The 20,486-nt window shown below is 36.3% G+C and overlaps 1 protein-coding gene across 1 annotated transcript; it reads right to left on the minus strand.

The window, feature by feature from the left end:
• Nucleotides 1–268: 268 nt before the first annotated feature.
• Nucleotides 269–13,789, minus strand: LOC109444924 (uncharacterized). Its single transcript, XM_088789333.1, has 5 exons — nt 13,168–13,789; nt 10,828–10,888; nt 10,182–10,263; nt 5,322–5,390; nt 269–643 (listed from the first exon to the last, which is right to left on the minus strand). Exons 1-2 carry the CDS (start codon nt 13,772–13,774, stop codon nt 10,881–10,883), a joined length of 615 nt encoding a protein of 204 aa, XP_088645459.1. The 5' UTR covers nt 13,775–13,789; the 3' UTR covers nt 269–643; nt 5,322–5,390; nt 10,182–10,263; nt 10,828–10,880.
• Nucleotides 13,790–20,486: the final 6,697 nt, after the last annotated feature.

Here is a 20,486-nt window from a genome sequence, read left to right on the forward strand (position 1 = left end):
ACCCATTGGTTATTTTTCAAGATGTTTGAAGAAAACACGAAACAGCATTTTAACCAAATGACCATCTCTTAAAGCACAAATTTCAACAACTTTGAAAAGAGAAACTCTTAACCAAGTAAAGCATTTTCCAACACACCATTTCCATTTTACCAGCTTTATTCAGTATACACTTTACTGCTGGGCAAAAGTAAAGGTCAGAGTTATTTAAGGTGATAACCGAACATTTAATTTAATAAAACTCCAGCTCAAAAAAAAAAGCCCAAACTGAGAAATTTTAAAGTGTTAGAAATTTTATTAAAGTTAACATTCCACAAGGTCATACTCATACAAATCAGACTGAAAAAAATTCCAGGCATACAAACTATCTTTGTTTATGTACCATATTTCTTCTCCAAATGTCAAAAATGGATTTGTTTTAATGATACAAGTCTTTAGAAAGTCAAATCCACTGTCCATTTGTGTTGGGTAAGAAACCTATTGTCTTCATTCATTTCATGAAATCCATGTTAAAAGAACCCTGTCTTGGTTGTTTATTATCACAGCACTCTTGTATTAATCCATTTTCCTCTACTTCCCATAGTGGGCTGCCATCTTGATTTCTCAGTGGGGTGGTCCATTTGATACTCTTCAAGCTGACTGGGTGCTTGATGAAAACATTAAAAGAAAAAAATGCTGTTGGAATACCAAATAATCTTATTCCTTCAAACAGAGAACATCCACCCACCTTGAAGATACTCTTACCATACACAAAGTTTTAATTTTGTAACAGCTTTAAACTATGAAACTGTCTTCAAGTTGTATGCACTGCACACACAACTTAACAATGAGAGAAAAAAAAGACTGCATACGAGTTAACAAAGTTCTTCTAGTCAGATACATATGTAACCATAAAAAAAGTGGCAGTAAAGACATAATTTAGTTAACTGTAATATTGTTATACTGTCTATGTGAGAAGTAAAAACAAAAATTGAAATTCAAAAATCCTGGAAAGCTCCTTTACAGCAATACTATGGATTTTAAATCTCAATGCAGAAAACTTTCCAAGCTTCTTCAAATAAAACTAATTATGTAAAAGAATCTTAAAGGATAAAAAAACCAAAGCAGTGGATCATAGCATAGTTTTCCAGTCCAACAGATGTTAGTTAATTTTGCTTAGATAACACAGACAATACAAATGCCACCATCTTTAGCTACGTATCTAAGAAAGGAGGAACTATGTAGCCACTAGAGAAAAAAATGATAAAAAATGCAGAATATCAGCCTGGCCTGATATTTTTCAGAAAATGCTATCAGGTTCAGGTTTCAAATACAAATAAAACACTCGCACTGCCTGAACATCAAATGTTCCTCATAGAAAAGCAAATCCATTACTGAAATAATTTGAATTAAATGGGTAAGTGGGAAGCCAGAGATTTTACCATTACATAAATGATTCTGATTCATCAGATGAACATAATTGTAAAAGTAAGTTTTTAGCTTTGGTCTTCTCTATAAATTTTGCAGCTCTGAAACTAAATTCATAGAGATACAGTCTGGGTAGCTGACTACGAGGTTATTTAATGTAAGGACATTTTTGCTCATTAGGTAGTTAATACCTGTGTCTTAAACTAAGCTTGTTGTCTACCATACACAATTAAAACATCTACTTAATAAATTATTTGGTTAATCAAGAGACACTACTAAAAAAGTACTGAAAATGAGTATCATAACATTAGCAATAAACACAAGCTATTTCTCCTTAATGTATTTTGCAGATTTTTTCTCCAGCCTAAAAGAACTAAAAATTCATTCGTTTGAACATCAGTAAAATATCAACCTGAATTGTTCATTCTTTAAAATTAAAGGACATGAACTTCTATATAGAACTATAAAAATAATACCAAATTCCTCTTGCAAAGTAATTATAAACCAATTTCACCCCAATTTCTATTGTTTTGATGCAATATCAAGCTCTAAATAAAGCTGGAGGTACAAGTACTATTATGATAAACAATGACACTAATGCATTGATATCAAGTTACATCATTTCAATGGCAATAGGTGCAATTTATTCAATTTAGTACATGAAATGATAAATCAATGCTCTATATTCTGCAACAGGACAAGAGGTAAAATTCATCTAGGACTTACATGAAATTCCCTTTTAAAAACTAATTTTTTTGAAGATCTAATTGGCTTTAAGTGATTCATAAATCAAACAGCATCCCACCTAGCAACTAGAAGGCCTCTTTCAAAATTTTTTTTTAAAAATTCAAAAGAAAACTAATGACATTAAAATAATTTCCAAATTATTCAATAAAATGCAAGTTTGTGATAAAAATAGGTTAGAAAATACTAGCATATTGGAAATGCTATCACATAGACTGTCATATATTGAAGATGGTAAAAAAAAAAAAAGAAAAAGAAAGCTACAAGAGAAAGCAGACAATTCTATAACGCTAAAAGTCATGATTAATCTGCACTCCTGTAAAGCCAATCAAGAGCCAAAAATAAGGACACCGTTAATAAGCTAGTGCTCACACAAGAATCAAACACCTAAAAAAACAGTGAGGGATTTAGCAGTAAGCAATTTATTTTCATGGAATTCCATTTATTTTCATGGAATTCCAAATTCTTACAAAACCTAAAATTGCGAATAAGCAAAATTATGTTAAAAATTAAAAAGCAAGCAGGCACAAGTTCTGTGAGCTTGGAAATATTCTTGATAACAAAATCCAGTTCTTCATCTGTAAAATAGAAATAATAACAGTACCTACCTCATTTGGCAGTAGTGAGGCTTAAATGAGTTAGTACATTTATAGCATTCACATTACCTGGCATATAAAGACCTCAATAAATGTTAGCTACTACTCTGATATACCACAATAACCAAAGTACTTGGGAATCAACAAAGTAACCTTACTAAATTAAAGTAATTTATATTCCAATAGTAATGATACTGCTGAAGATCCATAGGATCACAGAGTCAATTATTTACAGATAAAACACTTCCTACTTTTAAAAAGAGAATTTCATCTTGCACTAAAATAACATCAGTACAAATATCAAAGTCCTACTACTCCATGTCTCTCCAGTAACCTGGGAATTACTACAGACATACTGAAGAAATGATGGTTTGATCTAGAAGTCCATCATCACATAGACCCAGATCTTTCTTGTATTTCACACAAAAGCTAAGCTTCAAGCTCATACTATGAAAAGTTAGGACACTTCTACTCCGATGTTCACTAGTTTATATCTTCTTCAGGAAAACTTCTAAGATAACAAGTCCCACAAGCAAAGGTAAAGCCTACTACAGTCAGAAGGTAGGAAGTAACTGTTATCTCTTAAAATCCCCATGTATTGTACATCCAGAATTAAGAACATAAAATTGAGCAAGGTCTTCTCTTTAAATTCTAATTCAGTAAATTTGTTACAAAAGCCCCAGGACATTATAAAATAAAACAGTTAGTTGAAATGCCAAGCAATTCATTATGGGATTGGATTTAAGAGGTGCTCCCCTAAAAGAATCTCCTTATCTCTACTTCCCAGCAAACCCCCAATTTCTAATAGCAAGAAAAATGTGGGGGACAGGAAGAAATACAAGGAAAAAGCAATTAACAATTCTTAATTTTAAAAATAGGTGGCTCTAATAATGCTGCAATTTATTAAATCAATGTAATTTGTATTATTTTAAAACTGGAATACTATATTACAAAACCAAAGGGACAGTGGATATAAAATTACAATCCAGAACAGAGACTGATCCTACCCATCATGTAATTAAGATTCTTGGTGCTTGAAACTTAATTTCAATCTTCTCGGTACTGGTCTTTAATTTGAAAACATTTAATAGTGAGTTCCCATATTTTGTCTTATTGCCCACAATAATCATATTGAATCCTCAACAGGGTTATTATTAACAAGGCTGGGTCTAATAAGTAGGCATAAAAACTAACTACAGAATGACTTAAGAAAGACCAGGCAGCTGTTGATCAATTACAATAACTAAAGTAAAAATCATCTTATTTAAGATTTTACAGTGAAATCAAATCTTCCCCACTGTCTCTATTAGTTTAAAACTTCACATCTGCATATTAAGAGATTGAAAATTGTAGTTCCTTGCCAGTTTTAATTTTTCATAAGTTGAAATATTAGCTTTCCGGCATATTTAAAAATATTTAAAGCATTCTTACGTCGTGATAATAAATTTCACTTTTTTATTAGACCCAAAACACTAACTGACAAATAAATGTTTAACAGAAACTATACACAGTATGTCAACAAGTATTTATTGAGCATCCACTATATGCCAGGCAATTAATCTCTTTAAAAACCTATTAAGATGAGGTCAATACTTGTACTGTTAGGACAGTTTTCATCTCTGCCCTCACCATCCCCCATCAAAAAGCAAAGAACTTTATTATTTTCAAAGTCCTAGTAGCCATTTAGACAACAGAAGTCAAGGTAGTAATTAAAAGCAAAAATTATCTAGAATCTAGATTCCCAAATGTGATTCAAAAATAATTACGCTTAAGCAACAGCTAGCAATATAATCATCTTAGCTAAAAAATTCTGTCAATAATAGATCCTTTTGAGAATTCATCCAAACCAATTCCTTTATATAGCCTTACCACTAACTGCTTTCCCACTATTTCTCAGGTTGTGAGTTAGAAACTATTCCATAGTAATTTTAACTAGGTCTGCTAGTATCAAAGAATTACCCCAGTATCAGAACTTTTTGTTGAGCTTCCAATTTTAAGGAAAATTCAGAATTAATTTATTAGAATTACTACATTGAAATCCATTAAAAAGTATGACCAAAAGAGAACCAACCCAAAGGCTTCTGAGTGGTACATAGATAAAGTTGATAATAGAGATAATCTAGGATAAAAGTAGGCAACCTTTCCTTATATATAGGACAAGACAGTAAATATTTTAGGGTTTGTGATCATTCGCTACAACTATTCTCAACTCTGTAGCTGCAGTGGGAAAACAGACACAGACAATGTGTGCATGAAAGAACATAGCAGTGTTCCAATAAAACTCTATTTACAAGAATAGGAGCTGGTTTACCAACACCCAGATCTACGATGGTGTTAGAGGCATGTTCAAATATGGGTTCCTCTGCATTGCATTTTTGCCCTAGTTTATGTGAAGTAAATAATAATATTGGAGTAAATAAGCAAAATTTGAATAAACTTCATACATGTTGGTTTTATATTTCTGTACTGCTTTAATTCACTAAACCCTTTTATTTGTTCAGAATTATGACACTCAAAATTTCCAGTCATATTTAAAATTAAAAAACAGATTAAACAGGTAAATTGAATAAAACTTACTAAATGCTTCCACCAACATCTATTACGTTGTACAGGCCTTTTAGAGATTCAGTCTCAGGATTCACATTTCTGCAGAAAACAAAAAGAATATAATTTTATGCAGAGACAAAACCAAAAATAGATTAAAATGCCACCTTTTATTCAGAAACATCTTATAAGGATCACTCGCCAAAAGACCAAGACATATGTATTTATGAACAATGTAGTCCAAGATAAAATGTTCTAATCCAGACGATCTTAAATTTGGGTGCACAGGAGTCTCACATGTACAATAAATTAGTATAAAAACACGTATACATCTGAATCTCAATCCCCAAGAACTCCCAACAGAAAAGGTAAATATCTGGGCTCCCTAGGTAGATCTAATGGGGCAAGGTTTGAGAACTAGTTGGTCAGCAGCCAGTATCACTCTTTAACAGTACAGAATTCTTTTATCTTCTGGTCTTTCCCTTAATGTTCTTTTAAGATTTCTCAAGGAAAACTTCCATTATCTACTTGCAAGGCCATGTTTCTCACTTTTAACATTATCACGTTATTTCACATTATCCTGTACTTTGATCAACACTATTATAAGATCAAATGTTAGAAAGGAACCCTTAGGCACAATTTCAAACTATTTTTATTAATTGTACTGACCTACTCAACTCAAATATTAACCCTTTCTGAAATATGTAGTTGATAACAAAAACGTCATATCCATACTTTTCACTAGACTGAAATATCTCAAACTAAACATGGAAGATTTGTCCCCATATCTTAAATACCGTCTGCATACAGGTATATACCTTTTTTAGTCAGTCCTGCTCCAAAGATTGATTATAATTACACAATAATATGTTGGGCTTCCAAAAACCTGTGTGGAAGTTCTACATAAAGTATAGCAATTTAAGAATTTTCAGAAAGCAAAAGAAGTTTAGGATTTAAATTAAAACTAAGCTACCCAAATGCTTTTCCATGACTAAGCTTTCAATTTATAAAGCAGGTTCCTGATTTTCTCACCAAATCGAAATCCCTTTAGTCATCCTGACTACTCATAATGAAATAGAGCAAAAATCTGCTTCGAAATTATCTCTAACAAAGTTGACAAAGCAATTAACAAAGAAACATTATTTTTTAGCTTCCAAATTTAATATGACCTTCTAAGGAAGAGAGGATTTTCTGAACAAAGAAATCTTAAATCAAAGAAGTAAAATAAACTAATATAACCCCTAACAGAAGGGTGGAATGGATTTAAGAAATATTGGTCAAAGAAATGTCTGAGAGAAATCTCCTTCACTTGGTCTGATAATGTGTTTATTTACAACAGCTACCTACCAGTACAAGTATTTACCTCCAGGTTCTCCCTTCACCAAAAAATAGAAAAGGACTTGGATCTCACTTTGTGCCATCACAAAAATTACTGATGCCGATGTAATCTACTATACCACCTCCTTCCCCAAAATTGACTAAGTAGTACTCTGCCTTCCTTTGCAGGGAGAGGAAGCCAAGTTCATCTTAAGCAGATTAAAAGTTGATTTTGTTCATATTCCTACTTATCTTGAATATTTTTCAGTATTATAGATTCTCATTCAATATAAAATTATGGGTGTAATATAATCATTTTGATCACTGGTCCTTTTATAAGAGGTAAAGACAGTTTTAGTCGAGTTTTGCATTGTCATTATTAGCCCATTTGTGCTTTTCTTAGAACATTTGATTGTCACCTTTTAAAGTCCTTAAAAACAATTTTTAACATTTAAATTAACAATAAATCTGAGAGCACTATGAAATATTTGTTAAGAAATCTTCCACAAAAACAAGTTAGTGATAAAATCGTTAGAAAACTTTGCCACAAGACAACTCACAAACCATTCAAATTACGTAAAATACCTAGCATGATCTAAATTAAAATGATTATGATTACTGTGTAGTATACATTAAGGGTATAACTGGTTTGGGAAATATTCCATTTCAAATAAATGGTTTAGTTTCAAAAGCAATGATTTAATTTTTCAAAACACAAAACTAGCTTTGCACAATGTTTGAATCAAAACTATCAAATTGTTATAGGAAAAATGCTACTTCAAGATACATTTAAAAAGTTTTTATTCATAAAGTATATAATGCCCTTAAATTTAAATTGTAATGGTTAATTACATTCAGAAATAACAGCCAATTTGAAAATTAAAACTTAATGTATTAAGCCACTCAATCTGTAAAGGGAAAATAGCTGGTAAAATGAGGATATTTACCTTTGAAGTATAGAGATTGCTTAAAGAAAATTAAATAGATTATGTCAGGCATGTAAACTATAAATCCTCATTTATAATCCCAATGGTCAGCTGCAAATGTTTCACTAAATACACTAAACTATAAATATATTTAATTGAACAATTATTTTTAAAAATCCAAACACTGATTTTATTGCAGGATTCTAAATCTTAATCGTTTAAAGACAATTTCACACCTTAACTGCTTTTTAAGATCCACTTTCCAATGTCTATCTTTATACTATTTAGTAATATTTTGGAATGCTTCAAATTAATAAAGTTGGGTACATTATTGCCCAGGTATCATGTTCTTCAAATAGTTTCACCTCGGAAAGAATATACATGATTTGCAGTGCAAAAATTATTCTTTAGTTTAAGAGAATTAGACACTCCTTACTATTATTTTTATCACAGAATTTAAGAGCTAAAAAGTATCTTAAGAGATTGGAAACTCCAAGTACTTTATTCAAACTAGGAGACTAAGATATACAGTATCTTAGTCTGTATAAAAATGTCAAGATTATAGGGCTAATTTACATTGGAAGCTTGGTCTCCTGATTGCTGAGTCTCAGTTATATTTTCCACTATGAAACACCTCTACTTCTCATTAATTTGGAAGACAGAGCTGTCCTCAAATAACCAAGAAACTAAATAAGAGTAAACTAAACTTGACAAAAAAATTAAATTCAAAATTACCTATTTCGCATAATCTAGCTTCTAAGTGTCATGTCATGGTTCATGAAAACCTTGTGATTAACTATAAGCATGGCTTCTTTCATTTCTGTGACACTTGAGGTAATTTTCAAAAAGTTATTACCACAGAAAATGCAACCCAACCCAATCACCAACTTGATCGGGTGAAGTTTTTTTAATGATTCAAGAATTAGTGCAGAATGCTAAATTAAAAGCTAGTATTTAAGCATTTATCACTTGGATTCTCTAAGCAGAAAACAGTAGTAAACTAAATAAATCCCTTTTCTCATGAAATATAGTAACTTAAGATGGCATCTATATTTATATTTGCCTTCATGTGTCCATTATTTTTGTCTATCAAAAATATTGCCTATTATATAAGGTTGGCTCAAGTACCAAATATCAAACAAAACACTGAATGTAAGCATCATCATGGAAGTTGAAGTATGAGACCTTTTTAAAATATGATCTATTATTGTCCTTTATCTAGTTGGTGATAAAAATTGTATTACATGAGATTCGGGATCAATTTAGAAGGTACTATATGATTTAGATTTTTCTACAATTATTGATACTGGAGTAAAAAAAGATAAAAATGTTCATTTAACATTTTTAACCTTCAACCCGTTCATTTTCTATCTTATGGGTCAAATTACACCATTGGTAGGCCATTATAAATTTATTGCCAACTTAAACTTATGTAAATTACGCCTCACATACATTTGTCTTAAAAGGCCTAATTCTCAATTTTTGTAAGTGCTCAACCACATCTCAATGACAATCTAATAGCCAATCTTTTAACATAAGTGGAATTTGTGTTAAGTAAGCGTGGGATAAAAGATGTTTTGAATTTTTTGGGTGTATTATACCTTTAAAACAGTAAAGGTCTAATGTTCCGTTTTTTTTTGCACACTTTAATAAACCCAAATTTGATTAAATTGCCAAAGAGCTGGAAAGGAAAAATTAGGCTACAGGCAATAAAAATATTACCCTTATCATCTATTTCAATCAATAGACTAAGCAAACACCAACAGATAAAAGGTTTCCTATATAAATTTCTGACAAAGGTAAACTTATCCTTAATTCATGATTATCTATCTATTCTTAAAATCTCCCAAGGTATCTGTTATCACATTATGTATTTCCTCTGGTAAATCCCTTAGTAATACCGGCTTGACATTAATTCCCGCATTCAGTGTTAACTTATGAATAAGGAACACTTTCTAAAAATTATTAGTGGATGTATTTTTTTCCATTCACATATCTAGTTTTAAAATGTAAAAGTGCTGTATGCATATTGAAAATACTTCCTTTTATGACTTAAAAATAATTACTAAGATATGGAGGTCTCTTTAGATGCATTATTCTAGTTTCCTGTAAGATAACTCATTTTTGTATGTTTGAAAACAAATTCATCGAAATGGGTTAAAATGAATATTTAAAATGCATCAAGTAGTAACCAGAATGTGAAAGTGTCTATTTAGTTTCTGTAATATAGTGGGTTTTTATTTTAAATATACTTCTTTTAAGAATCGTAAGATCAGCTAATGCAAAAATTCTAGGCCATTTTTAAAACATGATCAGCAACATCAAAAAAACGCATTAAAAACGTGTATTTCAGATTGTAAAGACATAATTCTGATAACTCAACTACTGACTTAACCATAATCCTGAAGACCATTTTATTGGAAAGTTTTGAATGACATATGGCTCCAACAGAAATTACATGTATCAACTGTTTTAATATTAATACAAAAATGCTTTGATGTAAGGAAATGGAATTTGATTGGCTTTTTCTAATCCCTATTTCAAGATAAGCACAAGAATTTAAACATCATTAACAAACTTTAGTCATTTTTCCCTACTCAAATGGTGGTAGCTTTTACATTTCAGATGACGGATAAAAACATTTACTTACTTGCTATATAAAATACAGACTTCCGCAAAGATTTCCTTTATCCTCAAGGATAAAACTCCAGTCTGTCATCAAAATGGCGTATCTTTTGGGGGGAAAAAAACAATATTCTAAACAATTTATTGATTCAACAACCAATAGCAAGCAGGAATAAGAGTTTTAAAACTTTTTACATGAAAGAAACAAAAACTACAATCTATGCTCACAAAACCTGATTTTAAAAATCCTCTTCCCTGAAATTAGTAGGAATAATAAAACTAGCTCAAATTTTCCAAAAAATTTATTTCTTTAAAAATTTAAAAGATTCAAATTCTTTGCACAGTATATTAGAGAGCTAAAAAGAAAAAGTGTATCTTTGATTCATGGTTTTCCTCAAAATCTAATCAGCCTTTTCTTGTTCCCCAAATTAAACAAAGGCGTAAAGGACCTTCATTATTTTAAACTATTCAAAAGGCATGTTAAGTTACAATGGCAATGCACATATACTTTTCATTCAAATGACGAGGTGTAAAGGCTTTGTAAAATTATTTCAGAGATTTATTCAGATTCATAACCACTACTTACTGGAAATGTAAATTATCAAAGAACTAAAACAGAACCTAACAAGCTTATTTTTATGTCAAAGTAATAAAAATGTACCCAGTCTTACCTCAAATAAGAGCTGTTCAGAACCATCATCAACCAAATTTAATTTTAATCTTGTCAGTTACCTTAAAAAAAAGAAGGAAAGGATATCAATGTTTCGATTTTTAAACGTTTCTTGGCCTAAGTTTCAGTGTGACGAAAAAATGAGAAAATAGTCCACAGACACAATCTATGGATAAATTTAAGAGACGGTTCATCCACACACTACCTGTACATTTAAGGTTGCAGTTATTTCTTATCTTAATATCTATCAGTCTTTGTTTTCTTCATCTTTTGGTTGCATGGACAAAAATTTGAGATTAAGGCATTGAAATTAAAAAATACAGAAGAGTTACATCTTTGGTCAGATTTAACATTATGATCTTGTTTTTAATTTTTCTTCTTTTGATTCCAAACACACAAAAACAAAGGAAAAGTTTAATATTTTTATAGGCTGAAATCTTAGTATTTCCCTTACCATCTAGAAATACCTTTTAAAATTATGAGCAATTGAAAATTAACTCTTCCAGGAGAAATTAGTGAAGTTAAAATGGCCACTGGTTACTTTAAATTTTTAAACCACAAGTTATTTGATCTCACCAAGTGGGATATTAGCTTTGTCTTTTAAGCAAGTCTAAAACATGTCATATCTATGACCTTTATTCAATTTCAAACCAGGGTCTTGAACATTTTCAGTCTCTCCCTTCCCCCATTTACTCATGTAAAAAGATCTTATGAGGTCAAACTGCCAGCAATTATTTTGCATTTCACTATTCAAAAGGATCCTGAAAAACCAATTCAGAATATTCATTTAAAACCACATTTAGTGGTCAAAAATTTCAAAAATGCTTATTTGAAAAATCAAAATTGGTACTCAACAGATTCTGTAAAATGAAGATATGCGCAACTAATATAAAATGTAGCCCTATACGAATGCTATTCGGAAAATAAAACAATTTTACTGACAGAATACCCTCAGAAATATGGTCGATTACATCACTATTTTTGATTTTGCAAATACTAAGTAAATTTTCCCAACACTACTTTTACATAAATCTGAATCTTTACGACACAAGAGCTACCGCAGAATGAAGACAAATATATTCTAAAATACACAAAGGTTTTTTTGCATTTGTGGTTTGTTCTTCAAACCATTAAACCTAAATTCCCTCTCAATTTTTCAAATTCACAGACTATACAACGTACTCGGCATATTTTTTAGAAACCAATATATATTGTTAAAATACTATTCTCTTTTAAGCATATCTAGATTTTCATGCATGCAACAAATATGGCTCCTCTTCTTCGCCCATTACGAGAGCAATCCTACTTTAATATTTACACTACGAGAAAGTAACTTCACAAAGAGATTTGGTGTCAGAATATCCCTTTGTAAAAGTTCTGTCGACCATGGCTTGCAATAATATAGATTAGTTTTAAAAATAACAAAATGATAAACTTTTAAAAGTCTAGGAACTGACCCAAGTACGTTCTAACATTCAGGTGTGATAAGTTACAGATAACGGCTCCTTATGACCCTCTAAAAAGTACCAAACATATATTTAATCATTATTCAAACATCAGAATGTCAAATAACCTTGGCAAAATAAACTATATTAATCACACGTCATCGTCTAGCACCGTAATTAAAATCTATTTCCATTAAACAGCCTCCACGTTATAGTAAACTTGTCTCCGTAATTTTTAAATACCAGAAGCGCTCCTCCAACTTGCATTTTTAAAAGACAACCTTAACGTCATAAAGGTTTTAATAAGCAGCAAGTACCTTCTCACATGTAACACTGCAGCCCTTTTCAAAATCAGCTTTGAAAGAGTTAAGAGCCAACACCCAAAAGGAAAAAAAAAAAACAAGTTTTATTTTTCTTTAAACGTAGCCAAGGTTCCATTGTTCTTTTAAATTCGACCATCAAGATGAGTTCCCACCTTACCGGAAAGAGGTTAAAAAGCTCCCCCGTCAGAGAACCTGAAAGCGATTTTTTTTTTTTTACCCTAAATATCAAAATAACTCACCAGCACGGATAAAAGCTCTCCTCTTGCGGTCCCCTTCGGGCTCCCGCCTGCAGTCACCCGCCGCCGCCCCTTTCCCGGCGGGGCCGGTCCTGGCAGTGAGGCCGCCCCCCCGCCCACCGCAGGGTCTGCAGCGAGGCCCCCAGCGTCCCCCGACCCTGGGCCCCGCGGCGCCGAGGCGTTTCCCGCCTGGGGACCCAGCCTGCGACGCCGGTGGGTTGTTGGAGAGCCGGCCAGCGAGGCCCGGCCCGCCGCCCCTCCTGCTCGCGCGTTCAAGGACATTTTGCTTTTCCTCCCAAGGACAAAGGACAATAAAAGGGGCCGGGGAGCCACTCACCGGGTACAAGCGCGGCCGCCGGCACCTCGAGGTCGCCCGCATCCAATGCCCGCGCCGGGCCTCCGCCTGCGCCTGGTCGAGCAGCCGGGGCCCCGGGGAGCCTCCGCGGCCGCTGCCGCAGCGGCGCTTTCAGCGTCGTGGGCCCGGCCGCTCCGGGGGCCTCTGCCGCGGGACCCGACCCCGGCGCGCGGCCAGTCTCGCCCCAGCCGCGGCCGCTTCGTCTCCGCGGACCTGCGGGCCGCCCGGGCACAGGTCCCCGCCGACCGACGGGTCCCGCGGCCGCGGCAGAACGCCTGACAGCTCGGCGTGCTGCTGCCTCTCCGGCCATCTTGTGCCGTGTGTGTGTGGTGTCTCTCCCGTCTCCTCTCTCGGCTTTACTCCTCCTCCTCCCCCCGCCCCACACACCACACAACATGGCCTCTTCGCTGCAGCGGCGGCTGCGGCGGCGGCAGCAGCTCCGCGGCGCTCCTGCCCGCTCCCCTCCTCCACCCTCCCGCCTCCCGCCCGCAGCCCAGGTCCCAGCGCGCACGCGCGCTGCCGCCCGCCCACCGCGGCTATTGGCTCCGCAAGCTTCCTGCCACGCCTTCCCAGCAGCGGCCCCACGCATGGTCGTTGGTGTCTCCCTCCCTTCTAACAACAGCTACTTCGATACTATTGGCCAGTTCTGACCCTACCCCTTTAGCTGCCTCCGCGCCGATAGGCTGGACTTAGTGTCATTTACTTCACCCAGGTGTTTCTGGTTTTCTGGAGGGGCACCGGCCAGGGATTGGCTGGTGATGAAACCTTTGGGTTTGAAGCTGAGCAGTTTCTTTGCACCCCGCAGTGCGGACCCCTCTGGGCTGACTGGGGGGTTGCTATCACGGCTTATCCTGGCCAGAATTATTATTGCAATGCCCTGGAAATAAGGGTTTCGACTCTGGAAAAAGTTCGAGTTCAGATTTTTGTATTCTTGAAAAAAAAATGGGGGGCGGGGGGAGAAAATGACTGACAGGAATGACGAGCAAACAAGACGCAGGTTCATAGTCCTTGGGCAAGCAGCCATATCTTTTCAGTCATAGGACTCAAGATTTTTCTTTTCAATAACCAGGCCTTCCCTCAGGGTCACAGAATCAGAGACAGTGGTGTTACAATCAGTGCATGCCTCAGCCCAATATCTGACTTGAGATGCCTTTTATTTAAGGGTTTGTAAGCTTCCTGGTGCCCATTTATGTGAGACAGCCTGTTAGTTTCTCCAGTGTCCTGAGTCCTTAGTGAATCATAATCTCATAATCCTGGTTGGACCAGATTTCACCTTCTAGGGCAGTACTTGTTAAATGGGTAGTTTGAGCAATCACAATCTACCTGTCCAACCTCCCAGAGAATCAGGCAAAACAAAGTTCATTTTCTTTAAGCAAGTATTTTTTCATTACTTCCTACTTTGATCTGGAAGCATCTCTAGGAAGATCACAGGAATAACTGAAAAGCTAAACTTACCTATAATGAATGGGAAGAGAAAAAGAGCTGGCTCTCTCCCACTGCCAGCATTTTAGAAATCTTGCTCCTTTTGGCAAGGGACCTGGAAAAAAGGAAAGGAACCCTAGATGCTCTTAGTTTTAACGGATTTTTGGAGGGGATGCTCTTAGGGCTAGGTGAGCAGCTTCTGAAGTTCTCTTGAGACTCAGTCCCTGTGTTAGACTCAAAGAATGTTAAATACTAATAGGGCCTAGGAACTAGTTCTGTCACCTTCTTTTAAAAATGGTACAGCTGTTCATTAACTTGCCTCAATTGGCATCAACTACTTAGGGCAGAGCTAGGACTTGAACCCAAATCTCCCAAGTTACAGATCCTGGGTTCCTTCTATGTAACCAGGCCACCCTCCTTAGCAATATAATTTGAGTTCTACATGAGCACACAAAAAGAATGCTTCTTTAACTGAAATTAAATTTGCTCCATTTCATTTCCAAGAAACATTCCCTTACACAGTCTAGCTTTGAACATGGAGACCAGCAAGGGAGGTTGTTTTCTCTGAATAGTCCCACCCTATCCCCTCATTCTTCCTGGTGCGTTCATGCTGTGCTATTCTTCACTCCCCTTTTCCCCTCCTACCAACAACTGAAATCCATCTATGATTCTGCTTTTCCAGATTCATCACCAAGTACTTCTGTGCCAGCAAAACACAGGCCTTTATTAAAAGTAGTAATGTCTGAGAAGCATTGAGTTAGCTATGCGCCAGGCATTGTTCTAAGCCCTCATTGTAGAGTAACTCAGTTCATTGCACAACAACCCTGGGAGAGACTATTATTATCTCTGTATATTATCTCTATTAGGAAACCGATGCACAAGGAGTATAACTTGCCCAGGTTCACACTGCTAAGTGTTAGAACCAGGATTGAGCCCAGGTAGTGAGGCTCCAGACCCATTCCCTTCTGCCTTTCCCAGTTTCTTTTTGAAGACTGCCTCCTGATCCAAATAGGTTCAGTTGGATCTTCTGTTGTGTGGAGCTGCCTGATTTGCCGGCTCCTTCCTCCCCTACTTCATTGAAGGCTTCCACTTGCAGAATTGGGGCCTCCCTCCCATGGGAAATGTTAGATTCATTCTAACTTAATTCCCAGGCCTGCACCCCATCCCATTATTGTCAGTCTCCTGGCATGCCACCTGGGAACATCTAGCTAATTATTTTGTTCCTGCTTTGATTGTGGACCCCCACAATCAAAGTTCAACTGTGGAGTGATGCCCTTATAAACATACACCTTGGATGACTCACATAAAACAGCTTTCTTCTCCCAAGCTTACACCCCACACAATGCCCTCTTCAGCGAAGGACCTTATCAGCCACAGCGAAACTTTATTCCCTATCACACGTGACAGCCATGCTTTCTTTTGCCATATCTATACCATACCTTTAGCCATTCCTTTAAAGCTGGACCAGCTTTGTCCTAAATTAAAAGCACCTGACACCTGGCAGACCACATCCTAACCCCTCTACGGTTCGTTTTCATGCTAAGTGATCTGTCAGTGAACCCGGAGGAGATCCCTCCCTCCCATGGTCCTGCTGGCTCCTATTACTGCTGTTTCTTTAAGCCTTGGCTCACTTGGAGGAAAGGCCTTTGCATGTGCTCGGAGTATTTCTGGTCCTATTTAACTGTGTCCGAAAGAAAACCCGGATGGGCAGAAACTATTTCTGGAAGGATACAGGATCTGTTTACACTGGTCTCCTCCAAAGAGACTTCAGAGGGGGGTGGAAAATAGGGCTGGAAAGAGCACTTTCCACCCTGTACCCCTCTGTGACTTTTGAATTTTCAACTATGTGAACGTATTACTTTCTTTTACTGAAAGAAAGGAAAGAAAAAACTAAACTTAAATATCTGCTGAGGTGAAAGCTGACACTATTAAGAGAGGAAGGTAATGTTTTTTCTTTTTAATCATCTGTGTCAGCTGCATTTGTCACAATAAACACCTTTAACTTTTTTTTTCTTAACAAAATAAAGAACACATAATACTAATAAAGGTCAGTACCTCCAGGGATGTAACGGGCACCTGAAATGTCCATGGTTCATGATAAGGATTCCTCACACATGGAGTGGGGGGCAGCTTCCCTTCCCAATGTAACAGGGTCTCCCACACTGCAGAACAGGGCTTCCCACAGCGCTCCCTACTTCCCTAGAGCTCCCCAGGTCTGTTTCCTCTTTTCTGCCCTCCTCTTCTCAGGTAGCAATTAAAGAGGCAGAGACGCCTGCGGGTTCTGCTTTTTTCTCCCTGTTTCCTGTCCCCTGTGTCCATCTTTGCCTGGGTTGTCTCCCTAAGATGGTCAACCCAGCTCATTAGAGAGGCTCAGTGAAAACCCAGAATAACCTTGACTCAAATCAGAGACACACTTTTCAAATACAGGCCTTTCCAGAGTCTTGTAGTTCTGCTCCTGTTCTTTGCAGTCTCTCTTTCTCCTCGTCTGTGTGACTTACACAGACTCATATATATATATATATATATATATATATATATATATATATACACACACACACACACACACACACACACACACACACACACATATATATCCTGCTCCTTCATGCGTGGCAGTCTTTCTTTTTCCCAGGGTACATTGCACACACAGTTAAAGCTCATTTGACACTCAAAATCTCCATGCACAGTTACCGAGCTTCTTCCATGTACCAGGTACTATTTTAGAAACGAGATGCTGCGTGGCCTGGGGTACCTGTTCTCCTGGGGTTTACATTCTAATGGAGCAGAAGTCCACAAATAAGAAAATACCAGGTATTGATAGTGTTATGATGGTGGGAGCCTAATTTCAGTTGAGTGGTCAAGGAGGTGACATTTAAGTTGAAGCAGGAAGGAAACTAAGGAGACAACTATGTGTATATTTACACGTGCGTGCTAGCAGAAGATAGCAGATGGTATGCAGGCAACTAATGTTGCTCCATCCCAAAACTGCACTAAACATAGATTTCTTTTCTTTCTTTTTTTGAAGTCATCGACTCAGGAGGAAATGTTAACTTAAATCCTTATGTCATTTGAAATTTGATTTTCTTAGAGTACTGATGAATAATCATTTTGCATTATCCATGCCTTTGAGATTTAATGAAATCTTTAGGCATCTCAGAAACATGCACATCCCACCTTCACAGTTTTCATATACCGTGTTTCCCCCAAAATAAAACCTAGCCGGGCAATCAGCTCTAATGTGTCTTTTGGAGCAAAAATTAATATAAGACCTGGTATTATACCATATTATATTATATTGTACCAGGTCTTACAATAAAATAAGACCAGGTCTTATATTAATTTTTGCTCCAAAAGATACATTAGAGCTGATTGTCCAGCTTGGTCTTATTTGCGGGGAAACACCGTAGTTTTGGAGGTTCACAGACCCCTGCAACCTGTTCAAGCAATTCAAGGTAAGAGTGCATCTTTTCTCATGTTTGGCCTTAGCATCTGAACTCAGATTTTCATCTTGAAGCAGACTGTTTTCCATGAGCACACCTTTCATTAGAAATGCTCTTTCCCTTTTACTCGAGAAATTCTAATTTTATTAAATTTCAAAAGAAGTGTAAGGGAATGTGTGCTTCACAACCAAGATGGAGTATGAGGAACCAGATTTAAACGTTTCCCAGGAACAAATCAAAACATACCAAATACAAGAAACAAAGGTTTTTAAGACATTAGACATCAGGCAACAAAGGACCATGATTTTTGAGAACCGGAAACAAATGAGGTTTGAGTACTGAAAACAAACTACCATTGCCCCAGCTTACTTCCAGTTTTCAGTTGGGTGGAGCCTGGGTGGGGGTAACTCAGGCAGAGTCCAGCAATTTCCCTGAATTGAGATGAAGCTGGAAATCCAGGGAGGGCAAGGTGGCCAGAGTTAGCAGGGCAAAGTACCAGAAGACAGCATGACCCATAAAAGAAAAACTATTAAGAACTTCATAAATATTAAAAATCTCTTCTTCGAAACTATTAAGAAAATGAAAACACAAGCCAAAATATTTACAAATCATACATCTGATACAGGACTTATATCTGGAATATGTAATGAACTCTCAACATTCAATAATAGTAAGCAAATAACCCAATTTTTTTTATGGGCAGAATTGTTAGAGAGCTCACCGAGGAAGATATCCAGATGACAAATAAACACATGAAAAGATGCTCAGTATTGTTAGTCACTGGGGAAATCCAAATTAAAACCATAGTGAGATATCACTGCACACATAGAAAGAGGAGAATTAAAAAGACCCTGCCAGGTAGTTGAAGATATGGAACAATTAGGCCTCTCATTCATACTCTGTTGATGAAAATGAAAAATGGTACAGCCACTTTGGAAAAGTTTGGTCGTTTCTTGCACAGTTAAATGTACTTAGGATATGACTGCTCCTAGGTATTCACCCAATTGGTAAATATATCTATAAAATGGAATACTATGCAACAATTTTTAAAGAATGAGCTATTTGATACATGCAACATGGACAAATCTCAACAATAATTTTGCTTGAGTGAAAGAAGCCAGACAAAAGAGTACATACTATATGATTCCATTTATGCAAAATTTCAGAAAATGTACACTAATGGAAAAATGACCAGTGCTTTGGTTGCCTGGGATTGGGAGAGAGGGTGGGGAGAGGTGTGAGGTAGTGATTTGAAAGGGCATGAAGAAACTTTCAAACTTAATGAATATGTTTGTTATCTTTATTGTGCTTATGATTTCACAAATGTAAATGCATGTCAACACTTATCAGATTGTACACTTTAAAAGTACAGATTATCATGTGTCAATTGTGCGTAATAAGCCTGTTTCTTTAAAAATTGTGCAAGTTTGCTTGGTTGCTTATTCTTTGATGGAGCATCTTGTGATGATTGTAGTGTTCTTAAAACATTTGTTCCTATATCTTTTTTTTTTTTTTTGCAACACACATGTATTTTATCTTTTGATTAAAAAAATTTTTTTTAAATAGTTGACACTTGGTTCAAAATTCAAAAGGCGCTGAAGGGTATACAATGAAAAGCCTTTCATATCCACCCCACACGCTTCTCTGAAAGCAGTTAGTGTAACTAGTTTCCTAAGTGTCCTAACAAAGATATTCTAGATTTTATTATAAGGAACATCACACTAAGATGAATTAGAGTATGCCTGTTTATGCAAACTGATCTGTTTTCTCTCTTTCAAAGTGACTGCTTTCCCTCCTTGGAATTTTTATGAGTTACTGGTTATGCTACTCAGTATTTAATTCACTCTTATCATAAGTTAATATTTGTCTGTTGGTATATGGATCGCACGTCCCTAAGCAGCTTCACTGGAGGTAGAGGCCTTGACTTAAGACTTTGTTTGCCACTGCACAGTTGTAGATGCTCAAATAACAGCTTACGGAAGATTTGTTCCCCTAAAACTACGCAACAGGCCACCGAAACCCTCACCAACTGTAAATCCAATTCCATTGAACAGATTAGGGGAACTTGATCTGAAATGAGCTTCAACATGATTTAGCCAAAGTAACACATTACAACTGAATGTGCTTTTAATATAAATACAGGTTTCCATTTATTAGAGCTCCTTAAAAGTCGGGCACACCCTGCATGTTGGTGATCAAAAACAGATCTTGCCCCTGGCACTCTGACAGAGTCCGTGGAATGCTGGCATGTTATGCAATAGCCCTGACCCGCCAACCAGAAGTATCTCCATCCTGAGAACTCCTTGGTACTCTACTTGGGCTCTTATTGTTTCAGTGTGCAATGGAATGACTCCGTCACATGTGTTTTCTCCTTACTAGGTGTGGGCACAAGGAAGCGAGTGGGTAGAGGCAGGACAGCAACAAGCCCAAAGACCTTGG

The sequence above is a fragment of the Rhinolophus sinicus genome, chromosome 13 (assembly GCF_057876585.1).
Source record: "Rhinolophus sinicus isolate RSI-liver-muscle chromosome 13, RSI-T2T, whole genome shotgun sequence".
Lineage (NCBI taxonomy): Eukaryota > Metazoa > Chordata > Mammalia > Chiroptera > Rhinolophidae > Rhinolophus > Rhinolophus sinicus.